Genomic DNA, 13,691 nt, shown 5'->3' with positions numbered 1-13,691 from the left:
AGACACACATGGCTACCTCAAAATAGAAACCAATTCCAGACCAGAAATGGGGAGAAAGTTAGATATGATAGGGGGAGAGGGGAGGTAAAGAGTAGAGGAGTGAAGAAGGCAGGTAAAGAGGGAATTGGATTTTGACTGAAAGTGTTAAAATGGTTATACACTCTTAGAAAAAATGGTTATTTGGCTGTCTCCATAGGATAACCCAATTGGTTCCAAGTAGAACCCTTTTTGGTTCCAGGTAGAACCCTTTTGAGTTCCATGTAGAACCCTCTGTGGAAGGGTTCTATATGGAACCCAAAAGGGTTCTACCTGGAACCAAAAGGGTTCTTTAAAGGGTTCTCCTATGGGGACAGCCGAAAGAACGTTTTAGGTTCTAGATAGCACCTTTTTTTCTAAGAGTGTACATGAGGAAAGGGAAATGCACAACTAACATTTGGTTTCAGGCGTCTTAAGAACGGTCCTGCTATAATATTCCATATCAAAAAGTAGATATTTGATTAACTGTTTTGTGGTCCAATACAGCGATGAAGCAGTAGCAGACGTTGCGTAACTTTTGGTATTTGTTTGTGAGAGAGGATGTTCTCTTTAGTCAACAGAGCCTTACCATGACAACAGATTCCCATGCATCAGAAAATGTCAGTACATGCACTCACATTTTCAGCTCATTATTGTCTTCAATAGTTTCTTCCCTCTTTCCATCTTTCCATCCATTCTTCCTCCCATAAATCTCTGCACTACCGAATGCAGCATATATCACATATAACCCTTGCTGCTTCTGATTGCAGTCCCCCAAACCATCTATACCATGCCCCTGTGGTGCTCAGCATTACCCCCCATGTGTGCCCTCATGCCCAGCCAACCCATGTCACTCATGTCACTCACTTTCTGGGCCTCAGGCCTCCGGCTTGCATGTGGCTCTGGACCGTCTGCCAGCGCCCAGCCTTGCTGCCAGGGCCCAGCCCCGTCACTATGCTTCTCACGCTGTCACTGCGACTGGGACCTGCCCCACTCCCACACCCAGCCCCGCCCCCATCCCCCTTCTCCACCCCACTGAGAGACAGGGGGCACCAGATAGACAGACAGACACAGACATAAAGGAGAGAGAAAGACAGAGACAGACGGAGGAGAGAGAGACAGAGAGGGAGACAGAGAAAAAGAGAGAGAGAGGTGGATAGTAACAGTAGAATCAGTGAGGTTGAACAACCCAGAAGGTGAACCACACAGCAGAATAGCATTAGGATGGGGGTAGTGTTATCAATCCAGCTACAGGTTTCCAGTACAGAGGAGTAGCAGACAGCCACGAGGATCCAGCAAGTCAGTGGGCTGTGCTGCTGCTGGGTTAGCAGGAGGGAGATGGGCTGAGATTCACTGTGTATATCTGTCTGTCTGTCTGAACCAGATGGGAAGACTGACAGAGTGGTGTGTGTTTGGGTGCAGTAGGACTGAGACAGACAGATGCTGGCTGTGTTTTGAGTACCTGTCAGTTAGACTGACTGGCCATTCTGCAGCTTTACTTTATACTGCACATCAAATATACATGACCAAATGGATTATTCTATCAAGGACTTCATGGTGTTTGCAATAAAACTGAGCGGGTCATGATAATTGAATTATGTAGGCTATCTATGGCCTCTTTACATTTTAAAAGAAACAGTTGATCTACTTTGTTATCATGTACAGTAGGAACTACAACGTTAAATGAAACAGATAGGCTTGATCGAAAGGTTATGGTGTGTGTAATGACATTGTTGGAGCGAGTGGCTTGAAAGCCTATAGTAAGACATTGTAGTGTATAGCAGTTAATCAGCACAGTGAATCTGTTGAGTACACACTTCATTCCTCTCCCGCGTAACCCAGAGCAGCACAAGCAGCCGTAACCTAGACAACGTCACAGAGACAACAGCAGACAGACCAGACACAGTTTCACTACAGGGTCACTACACAGACACAGTCAGAGAGCACAGCTGCTGGTCGAGAGGGACAACACTTTAGACAGAGGCCCAGCCTGCAACAGTTATGCATTGAGCATGGGGTAGAAATAGGGGTAGGGATGGAGTTGACCATTTAGGGAGATTTAAGGTAAGTCATATTTAGCTTATGGACAGAGCTTCCCATCCCTTGCTCAAGACCTCGTCACATGACGGTGAAAAGGGCAAACATTTGACTAGATCTCAAAAAGGGATCAATGGATCCTAGCAGGTTCACTGTTTCACAGCCCATGAACTCTAAAGACAATACACCCATTGAGAATAAACCCCCTCTTTATCTCTTCTCTAGTACGCTTTAAAATGAAGAAAAAACCAGACTTTCTCTACTTAAACAATATATTTCAGTGCAGGAAAAACATCAATGACATTAGAGCCTTTAGTGATCCATGTACTGTACTGTACAGCTATAGAGGAACTGGTGTGTCCAGAGGGCTCAGGTGGTCAGACTAAGGAGAGCTATAAGGAGAGGCAGCCTTATAGCAACTGGTGGTGGAGGTGGTGGTGGTGACAAAACCACTAGGCACAACCAGAGTGAGGAGAGGTGAGAGGGAACAACACAGGACTCCTATAGAATGTGCCTAAAAAACGAGAACAGCAAAAACTAGGAGCAAAAGCCAAAAACAACGGTCAACCCTCGATGACAGAGCTGAGGTGACGGTTTAAACCAAAGGGAATGGGTTTACAGTTAGGTTAATACCCTTAAGATTAGGGGTTGGTTGGTTAGTTGGTTGGTTGCGGTGGAAAGGAGGATATTGGGCTGTGTAAGTGGGATCTATAAAGGGTTTCTGCTCAGATGGTCTGAGGGTTGTCCGTCTCCATGGTAGCACTCCATGGGCTGGAGGTGAAGGGTAAGAGGTTAGGGGTTAGTGAGGCTGGCAGGGCTGTAGGGAAGAGGAGGCTTTTCAAATGTTGGTTGGTTGGTTGGTATATAGGTAAATGTGGAGTGTTGATTCAGTATGTTAAGTTTCTGTATGTCTATATTGTGTGTTTGTTTGTATGTATTTTAAAGATTAATGTCACATATTCATGTGTCCAGATGGGAAAGGCTAGTATAATGAATAGTGTGTTTGTAGTTGGTGGGCAGCTTCAGACATGATCTGCATCTATTAGTGTCTCCATCCAATTCATATTTGATCTGTCCTGGTAACGCCACTAGACAACCCCCTTCTTGATTCAATCTAGGGCTGCCTCCCAAATGGCCCCCTATTCCCTATGTAGTGCACTACTTTTGACCAGAGGGAATAGGGTACCATTTATGACTCACCCGAGATGAAGATCAGAGGGCTGGAGGGAGACAAGGCTGACCTCACGTCTGGCCATCGCTATACTAATGTCAGTCACCTCTAAGGTGAGGCAAGTAGAAACATCCTAGTGGCAGCCCTGTACGACTCAATCTAATTCTGCATGGCCAACAGTGCATACTAAATAGCTTTACCTTTCAGACCCTGTTGGCTGCAGGAAAAGGAATTACTAATGCCAATCAACAGAACTCTCCCAGGACAGAAGATATGTAAGATGTGCATTTTACTTGGATAACATCACTTAATAATGCTGTTTGGCCCCCTTAGGCTATTGCATTTGACCTTTACCGGGACATATGCATTAGGTTATGCCTTGGGTTCAGAGCTACTGTTTTGCAAATTAGCTACTTGTATACAATATAAAGCTCATACTTTGTGCATCATGTAGCTCTTACAATGAGGGAAAAAAGTATTTGATCCCCTGCTGATTTTGTACGTTTGCCCACTGACAAAGAAATGATCAGTCTATAATTTTAATGGTAGGTTTATTTGAACAGTGAGAGACAGAATAACAACAAAAAAAAATCCAGAAAAACGCATGTCAAAACTGGTATAAATTGATTTGCATTTTAATGAGGGAAATTAGTATTTGACCCTCTCAATCAGAAAGATTTATGGCTCCCAGGTGTCTTTTATACAGGTAACGAGCTGAGATTAGGAGCACACTCTTAAAGGGAGTGCTCCTAATCTCAGTTTGTTACCTGTATAAAAGACACCTGTCCACAGAAGCAATCAATCAATCAGATTCCAAACTCTCCACCATGGCCAAGACCAAAGAGCTCTCCAAGGATGTCAGGGACAAGATTGTAGACCTACACAAGGCTGGACTGGGCTACAAGACCATCGCCAAGCAGCTTGGTGAGAAGGTGACAACAGTTGGTGCGATTATTCGCAAATGGAAGAAACACAAAATAACTGTCAATCTCCCTCGGCCTGGGGCTCCATGCAAGATCTCACCTCGTGGAGTTGCAATGATCATGAGAAGGGTGAGGAATCAGCCCATACCTACACGGGAGGATCTTGTCAATGATCTCAAGGCAGCTGGGACCATAGTCACCAAGAAAACAATTGGTAACACACTACGCCGTGAAGGACTGAAATCCTGCAGCGCCCGCAAGGTCCCCCTGCTCAAGAAAGCACATATACATGCCCGTCTGAAGTTTGCCAATGAACATCTGAATGATTCAGAGGAGAACTGGGTGAAAGTGTTGTGGTCAGATGATACCAAAATCAAGCTCTTTGGCATCAACTCAACTCGCTGTGTTTGGAGGAGGAGGAATGCTGCCTATGACCCCAAGAGCACCATCCCCACCATCAAACATGGAGGTGGAAACATTATGCTTTGGGGGTGTTTTTCTGCTAAGGGGACAGGACAACTTCACTGCATCAAAGGGACGATGAACGGGGCCATGGACCGTCAAATCTTGGGTGAGAACCTCCTTCCCTCAGCCAGGGCATTTAAAATGGGTTGTGGATGGGCCAAGGCAACAAAGGAGTGGCTCAAGAAGAAGCACATTAAGGTCCTGGAGTGGCCTAGCCAGTCTCCAGACCTTAATCCCATAGAAAATCTGTGGAGGGAGCTGAAGGTTCGAGTTGCCAAACGTCAGCCTCGAAACCTTAATGACTTGGAGAAGATCTGCAAAGAGGAGTGGGACTTAATCCCTCCTGAGATGTGTGCAAACCTGGTGGCCAACTACAAGAAACGTCTGACCTCTGTGATTGCCAACAAGGGTTTTGCCACCAAGTACTAAGTCATGTTTTGCAGAGGGGTCAAATACTTATTTCCCTCATTAAAATGCAAATCAATTTATACCATTTTTGACATGCGTTTTTCTGGATTTTTGTTGTTGTTATTCTGTCTCTCACTGTTCAAATAAACCTACCATTAAAATTATAGACTGATCATTTCTTTGTCAGTGGGCAAACGTACAAAATCAGCAGGGGATCAAATACTTTTTTCCCTCACTGTACGTGTATGTCTGGCAGAGAGAAATGCATGCAAGTGGACTAGAGTGGCATGTTAGTGTTCCTATGTAGATAATGTACTGTGTCTTTGGATGCATATTTTGTGTGCAATGCTTGTCTGTTTCTAGAATGTAGTGTTGTTCTATTGAGTCAGTCTGAGGGGGTTGTGGAGGGTTGGGGGTCCGGGGTCACAGAACTCAATGTGAGAGGCTTGGCTCCCCCGCTTCGTTACAGCCCTGCACAGAGAGAGGGGTCCCTTACCAGCCGCGACCGAGACTCACTTGGGCGTGAGGCGAGGGTCTCCATACGGGGCATAGGGGGACATGTTTAAGAGGAACTCCTTGGGCGGGTAGGAGCTCCATCTCTGCTGCACGTTGCTGCTGTCATTGTTATTCCAAAAGTCCCTGTCTAGATCACTGCGGCCAGAGAGAGAGACAGGTAAGAGCAGCACAGCCAATCACAATGGAGCCGGAGTTTCAGGGATAGAAAGAGAGATAGGTCAGAGGTCAGAGCAGCAGAGCCAATCACAGTGGAGCGAAGTGAATGATGTTTCTTGGAGATAGAAAGGACAGGGAAATGGCCTTAGATTAATAGGTGAATGAGAAAAATGTCAATACAGGCGATAGAGATACACCTCCAATATTTGTAGAAAATAATTGGAAAATGCATTAGGGATAGGGGTCCTGCACAGGGCCGGACTACCACATTTGGGGCCCTGGGGCACCGACCTCCGGGGGCCCCCCATTTCTGAAATCAGCGAATTTACTGCATTTCAACACATTCTGCCATGGTGCAGAGAGAAAACATTTACTTTCTCCCACAGGAACACTATGCCCACCCCTCCCACCACAGGACAGTTGCACCCACCCACCCACAGGTACCGGGAGCACCCTGAGGACATAGAGAGCATTTCGGGGTTGGATGTATTTTCATTTGGAATAATCTGGGGTAAGATAAGATCTGTGGACAAAATTAAAATGGATATTCTGATAATTAGGATTTCTAGAAGAGAGAATTACAGACCATACAGTTTCCCAGTTAATTTCAGTGATTTAATGTAAGAGGTCTCTCTTCTATAGTAGGTCAATTTGCAGGGGCTTCTGAGATGCTTTGAAGAAATGCAAGTATAGATCAGAAAATAGTCCCCGTGGTTTAGGCCGGTTCTCAATTTTTTTGCAGAGGGGGTGAGTTGGTAGTGTTTCGCCCCAGGGAACACCATATGCTCGCATGGCAGAGGGAAGTTGTAAATAAAAGAAGGATTTGCCCGGTAAATTAAAAGTTGTTTGTAATTTCTGATAGCAGGTCTGCAAAGCATGGCTCGATGGTCGGCGAGGGCCATGGGTAATAAATCTATATCAAGAACTTTGTTGAACAGGTCCTTTGAAGTGAATATAAAGTCAATTTGAGAGAAGGATTTGTGTCGACGAGAGAAAAAGGTGAAATTCCAGAGGTGGGACTCATAATTCGCCATTAATCGTCAACTGCCGCCTCATTTGCCCATTTCCGCAGTGCCACAGAGGTAAGATGCTGGTCTCTCTCCTCTGTCTGCCCAGATCTGTCTAGCCTGTACTCCCAAACTGCATTAAAATCGCCGCCAATAATTAGTCTGAAGTCAGCTAAATCTAGTGTCAGGGTACAGAATTGGTCATAAAATGAGCTATCGTAAGTGTTCGGTGCATACACCAACAGAACAGCAATTTTACTTCAGTTTAATAAAAGTAATCAGTTTAATAAAAGTCAGTTTAATAAAAGTGATTCTACCTTCCCCAAGGGATCCTCCACCTAAGTTAGTGTATTGGAAGTTGCGTCTGGCAACAATTAGTACCCCTTTACTTTTTGTAGTAAAACATGATGAAGCAATGACATGATAATATTTGTTGGAAAATCGAGATACATCCATTTCTAACAGATGAGATTCCTGGATCATTGCAAAATCAACCCTCTTTCTACGCAAGATGTCCAGGTAACTAGTACGTTTGCGCGACGTGTTCAGACCCCCTGCATTCAAGGAAAAAAATATTATATAAATCATGAGTATCAAATCATTTTTTTGTTGCTAATTTCCTACAATTGTACACTTTTTGCTATGGGGCAGAGAAAAGAACATGCTGTTTTATAGCTCATCTCATGCTTTTGTTCACATTTTGCCATGAGGCTGAGTGAAGGTTTAGCAGTTTTTCAAACTAATTTCCTGCTATTCTATACATTTTGCCATGAGGCTGAGAGAAAATGTTGCAGTTTTAAAGCTAATTTCCTGCAACTCTACACATTTTGTTATTATATGCTATCTTCCCCACCCCCGGGGGGCCCGGGGCACGTGCCCTGCGTGCCCGTTCGGTAATCCGGCCCTGGTCCTGCATTTATAAAAGTAATTCCATTATAATATTCGTAATACAGTTTCAGAGCAAAACATTTATGTCTTGGAAAAGCAAGTAGAAAAACAAGTGTATTAAGGAAGGTAAAAAGTATATCGGTTTAAAGGGGATGGGGTTTGGGAAAAGCATATTGTCTATACTTTGAGCTGATACAGCATCCAGACTCATGGACAAATGAATAGATTATACCTCTCTCTGTACAAGGGATTAGAAAACAGTGAAAGAGTTAAACATGTATTCAACGTCATTCACAGAGTAATATATAGTATGTTATAAGTCAAAGTGAAACAGCAAAGGTTGGTTACACAGATAAAACATACTTTTGAAAAAGGGAGAGAGACAGAAAGAGAGAAGAGAGAAATAAAACAAAGAGGAGAGTGATAAAGGGGAGAATGGGAGAACAGGTGGAATGGTGACAGAGGAGGGAGAGGACTGCTGGGTTAGCTTTAGACAGAGTCCACCATCAGTCAGGCCTTGGGCTGCGCAGCTGCAACCATGAAGGAGGAATGTTAACAACAAACAGTCATACAGTAGAATATATCATCAAAATATTGCTGCAGGTATATACTATTTTTTTATTGGGATTGGGCTATAGTTATAAATGTACTATGATACGCTCAATATTAGGTATAGTGCTCAATTAAGTGATTCTGACAATTGTACTTTACAAGGCATTGAGATAAAGGATACATTAGTGCAATCCAAGTAGATCAATGGTTTTAGGTTTACACTCTAGATGTAATGCACATTTCAACTGAAACTCAGCCAAGGTAATCACATTCAGGCTGTAAAATGAAGTAACACTGCAGTTGGACTGTAGACTAGTGGCTTATCAGTAAGTTATTATTACAGTTCCATTGAGTGTTCAGGGACACATCGTGTAGTGCCTAATCTTACTGGAGTTTAACATGCTCTTTATCTGAAGCCTGTCAAATTAAGTATGCTATAATTTATGCCTCTTGTTTTCACAGGAAGGACTGTGATGAGTTGTCAAGATGCTCTTATTTAACAACCACAACTGCTCTTTCCCTTGCTAAATATGTTCATTCCTCTCCATATCTCAGCGAGTTTCAGTGTTTTTGCCTTTTATTTGAGCACACCCAGGTCTTTGCCTCTCGTCCTACAGCTGTGCAGTAGTGAATCCCTCATAGCTCAGCCAGGCTCTTTCAGCCCAGCGAGTCATCATTCATTTACACACACAAACACAGGCAAGCCCATTAACTCCCAAAGATTGTGTTTTAAAGTGTTCAGACTCAAGTGGGTATTACAAAAATGTCTTCTGTCTTCCCTGTTTCAATAAACAGGTCTGATGTGAATAAAGAACGGTGTGAAACAACAGATTACATGAGGAGATGGATCTCCGCTTGAAACATTGTAGCCATTCTACTGGGGCTTTAGCAGACACCAGACACTACCTATATATCTACCTGTGATATGTTGTATAAAGTGAAGTGTTGCATGTCCTGTGTTGTGTTACATGTATGCCAGGAATGCCTGTATTGTTGCCAAGCAAATTCCCCTATGTGACAATTAAGTATTACTTGATGAATTCCCTCCTGGTGACAAGATACAGTAGACCTGAGCTCACATCCCGCCCCCCCCCATCCAATACCTACTTGATGGCTTTGTTTTCCCCTCGGCCACGAATCTGAACTGAATCTGGGGTGCTGGCTGCCTCCACCCCAGGCTTGTTCCTCTTCCCCTGGAGAGAGCGAGAGAGAGAGAGAGAGAGAGAGAGAGAGAGAGAGAGAGAGAGAGAGAGAGAGAGAAAAATAATTTCCTTCTTGTCCATTGCCTTGTGTCGCTCTGTGCGATGTCTTGATTGCTGTTTACATCTGAAAACACTTTACCAGTGGAGCCTTCATTACAGAGCCTTTAGAATGCCATCAGGTGTCAAGAATATGCTAAATGATTCCAGGCAGAGACAGAAGAGCAACACTTTGGATGCGAGCCAGCACATACAGCAGCAACGTGCATGCCCCGCCCACCTGAGGATCTGTCTTTTTCAGCCATTTCCTGTCTTTGAGGGGTGCAAAATCCACTTGTCACTTAAATTTCGCTGGATTGATTGCTTTCATTTTACTCCTGTGACTCTTTCATACTCTTCCTTGTGCCTGTCGTTTTTTCCCGTTAACGTTATGACCGCGGAAATGTTTGTAATGACCTGTCAAACACACCACAGTAATGGCTGAAATGGGCTCAATAGAATACATAGTCTTTCCGTTGCATCTATAAGAACGCTAAAGCTTAGTCAGGGATTTAACGCATCATCTAGACACTTACATCACAAGAAAGAGAAGAAAGATACCTTTATTTTGATGTGTGTACATTTTTTGTGGAATGGAAAAAAGTTATAATTTAATACAGTTGAAATGTTTACAAATTAAATAAAAGGAACTTCTGAATTTGAACACTGACTATTGTGATATTATTTTGTATTTGTATTTTTATTTATTATGGATCCCCATACATTTCAACTGTATTAAATTATAACTTTTTTCCATTCCACAAAAAATGGGGATCCAAAATTAAGGCAGTTATACATTTTAAAAACATTAGAATACATTCATACCAGATTTCACAACATATTAAGTGTGTGCCCTCAGGCCTCTACTCCACCCAGAGCATGCGCAGACCAGCTGGCTGGTGTGTTTACGGACATATTCAATCTCTCCCTTTCCCAGTCTGCTGTCCCCATATGCTTCAAGATGGCCACCATTGTTCCTGTACCCAAGAAAGCAAAGGTAACTGAACTAAATGACTATCGCCCCGTAGCACTCACCTCTGTCATCATGAAGTGCTTTGAGAGACAAGTCAAGGATCATATCATCTCTACCTTACCTGTCACCCTAGGCTTACCGCCCCAATAGATTCACAGACGATGCAATCGCCATCACACTGCACACTGCCATATCCCATCTGGACAAGAGGAATACCTATGTAAGAATGCTGTTCATTGACAATAGCTCAGCATTCAACACCATAGTACCCTCCAAGCTCATCATTAAGCTTGTGGCCCTGGGTCTGAACCCCGCCCTGTGCAACTGGGTCCTGGACTTCCTGACGGGCCGCCCCCAGGTGGTGAAGGTAAGAAACAACATCTCCACTTCGCTGATCCTCAACACTGGGGCCCCACAAGGGTGCGTGCTCAGCCCCCTCCTGTACTCCCTGTTCACCCATAACTGCGTGGCCAAGCACGCCTCCAACTCAATCATCAAGTTTGCAAACGACACAACAGTAGTAGGCTTGATTACAAACAATGATGAGACAGCCTACAGGGAGGAGGTGAGGGCTCTGGGAGTGTGGTGCCAGGAAAACAGCCTCTCACTCAACATCAACAAAACAAAGGAGATGATCGTGGACTTCAGGAAACAGCAGAGGGTGCACCCCCCTATCCACATCGACGGGACTGCAGTGGAGAAGGTGGAAAGCTTCAAGTTCCTTGGCGTACACATCACTGACAAACTGGAATGGTCCACCCACGCAGACAGTGTGGTGAAGAAGGTGCAACAGCGCCTCTTCAACCTCAGGAGGCTGAAGAAATTTGGATTGGCACCTAAAACCCTCACAAACTTTTACCGATGCACAATTGAGAGCATCCTGTCGGGCTGTATCACCGCCTGGTACGGCAACTGCACTGCCCGCAACCACAGGGCTCTCCAGAGGGTGGTGCGGTCTGCCGAACGCATTACCGAGGGCAAACTACCCGCCTTCCAGGACACCTACAGCACCCGATGTCGCAGGAAGGTATAAAAAGATCATCAAGGACATCAACCACCCGAGCCACTGCCTGTTCACCCCGCTATCATCCAGAAGGCGAGGTCAGTACAGGTGCATCAAAGCTGGGACCGAGAGAATGAAAAACAGCCTCTATCTCAAGGCCATCAGACTGTTAAATAGCCATCACTAGAACATTAGAGGCTGCTAGTCACTTAATAATGTTTACATATCTTGCGCTACTCATCTCATATGTATATACTGTATTCTATAATATTCTACTGTATCTTAGTCCATGCCACTCTGTCATTGCTTGTCCATATATGTATATATTCTTAAATTCCATTCCTTACTTAGATTTGTGTGTATTGGGTATATGTTGTGAAATTGTTAGATATTACTTGTTAGATATTACTGCACTGTTGGAGCTAGAAGCACAAGCATTTCGCAACACCCGCAATAACATCTGCTAAACACATGTATGTGACAAATACAATTTGATTTGATTTGATTAGATTACTGCTACATATCTATAACACAAAATCCATGTGTACATGTGTGTATAATGCGTATGTTATTGTGTGTTTGTATGCATGTGTCTATGTTTGTGTTGCTTCACAGTCCCCGCTGTTCCATAAGGTGTATTTTCTATTTGTTTTTTAAATCAAATTTTACTGCTGGCATGAGTTACATGATGTAGTCATGGCTCTATGTACACTACCAGTCAAATGTTTTAGAACACCTACTCATTCAAGGGGTTTTCTTTATTTTTACTATTTTCTACATTGTAGAATAATAGTGAAGACATCAAAACTATGAAATAACAGATATGGAATCATGTAGTAACCAAAGAAGTGTTAAACAAATCAAAATATATTTTATATTTGAGATTCTTCAAATAGCTACCCTTTGCCTTGATGACAGCTTTGCACACTCTTGACTTTCTCTCAACCAGCTTCACCTGGAATGCTTTTCCAACTGTCTTGAAGGAGTTCCCACATATTCTGAGCACTTGTTGGCTGCTTTTCCTTCACTCTGCCGTCCGACTCATCCCAAACCATCTCAATTGGGTTGAGGTCAGGGGATTGTGGAGGCCAGGTCATCTAATGCAGCACTCCATCACTCTCCTTCTTGGTAAAATAGCCCTTACACAGCCTGGAGGTGTGTTGGGTCATTGTCCTGTTGAAAAACAAATTATAGTCCCACTAAGCCCAAACCAGATGGGATGGCGTATCGCTGCAGAATGCTGTGGTAGCCATGCTGGTTAAATGTGCCTTGAATTCTAAATAAATCACAGACAGTGTCACCAGCAAAGCACACCCACACCATAACACCTCCTCCTCCATGCTTTACGGTGGGAAATATACATGCAGAGATCATCCGTTCAACCACACCGCGTCTCACAAAGACACGGCGGTTGGAACCAAAAATCTCAAATTTAGACTCCAGACCAAAGGACAAATTTTACCGGTCTAATGTCCATTGCTCGTGTTTCTTGGCCCAAGCAAGTCTCTTCTTCTTATTGGTGTCCTTTAGTAGTGGTTTCTTTGCAGCAATTCGACCATCAAGGCCTGATTCACACAGTCTCCTCTGAACAGTTGATGTTGAGATGTGTCTGTTACTTGAACTCTGTGAAGCATTTATTTGGGATGCAATTTCTGAGGCTGGTAACTCTAATGAACGTATCCTCTGCAGCAGAGGTAACTCTGGGTCTCCCATTCCTGTGGCGGTCCTCATGAGAGCCAGTTTCATCATAGCGCTTGAAAGTTTTTGCGACTGCACTTGAAGAAACGTTCAAAGTTCTTGACATTTTCGGTATTGACTGACCTTCATGTCTTAAAGTAATGATGGACTGTTGTTTCTCTTTGCTTATTTGAGCTGTTCTTGCCATAATATGGACTTCGCCTTTTACCAAATAGGGCTATCTTCTGTATACCCCCCTACCTTGTCACAACACAACTGATTGGCTCAACCGCATTAAGAAGGAAAGAAATTCCACAAATTAACTTTTAAGAAGGCACACCTGTTAATTGAAATGCATTCCATGTGACTACCTCATGAAGGTGGTTGAGAGAATGCCAAGAGTGTGCAAAGCTGTCATCAAGGCAAAGGGTGGCTATTTGAAGAATCTCAAATATAAAATATATTTTGATTTGTTTAACACTTCTTTGGTTACTACATGATTCCATATATGCTATTTCATAGTTCTGATGTCTTCACTATTACTCTACAATGTAGAAAATAGTAAAAATAAAGAAAAACCCTTGAATGAGTAGGTGTTCTAAAACTTTTGACCGGTAGTGTAGTACTGTACTCCTACCATAGTCTGTTCTGGACTTGGGGAC

The 13,691-nt window shown here is 43.5% G+C and overlaps 1 protein-coding gene across 1 annotated transcript in view; it reads right to left on the bottom strand.

The window, feature by feature from the left end:
- Positions 1–13,691, bottom strand: part of LOC311111150 (synaptotagmin-7-like) — a gene marked incomplete at both ends in the record, with an annotated part of 166,828 nt that overhangs the window by 24,387 nt on the left and 128,750 nt on the right. Inside the window, 2 exons of the mRNA XM_084153838.1 lie at positions 5,536–5,670; positions 9,246–9,331. Of these exons, the coding sequence (XP_084009964.1) occupies positions 5,536–5,670; positions 9,246–9,331 (221 nt within the window). The remainder of the gene's footprint in view (positions 1–5,535; positions 5,671–9,245; positions 9,332–13,691) is intronic.

This window comes from Coregonus lavaretus, assembly GCF_964263955.1.
Source record: "Coregonus lavaretus genome assembly, chromosome: 37".
In the NCBI taxonomy this organism is placed as follows: Eukaryota; Metazoa; Chordata; class Actinopteri; order Salmoniformes; family Salmonidae; genus Coregonus; species Coregonus lavaretus.
The sequence above is the reverse complement of the archived record's forward strand: the minus strand, read 5'-3'. Positions and strand labels throughout refer to the sequence as shown.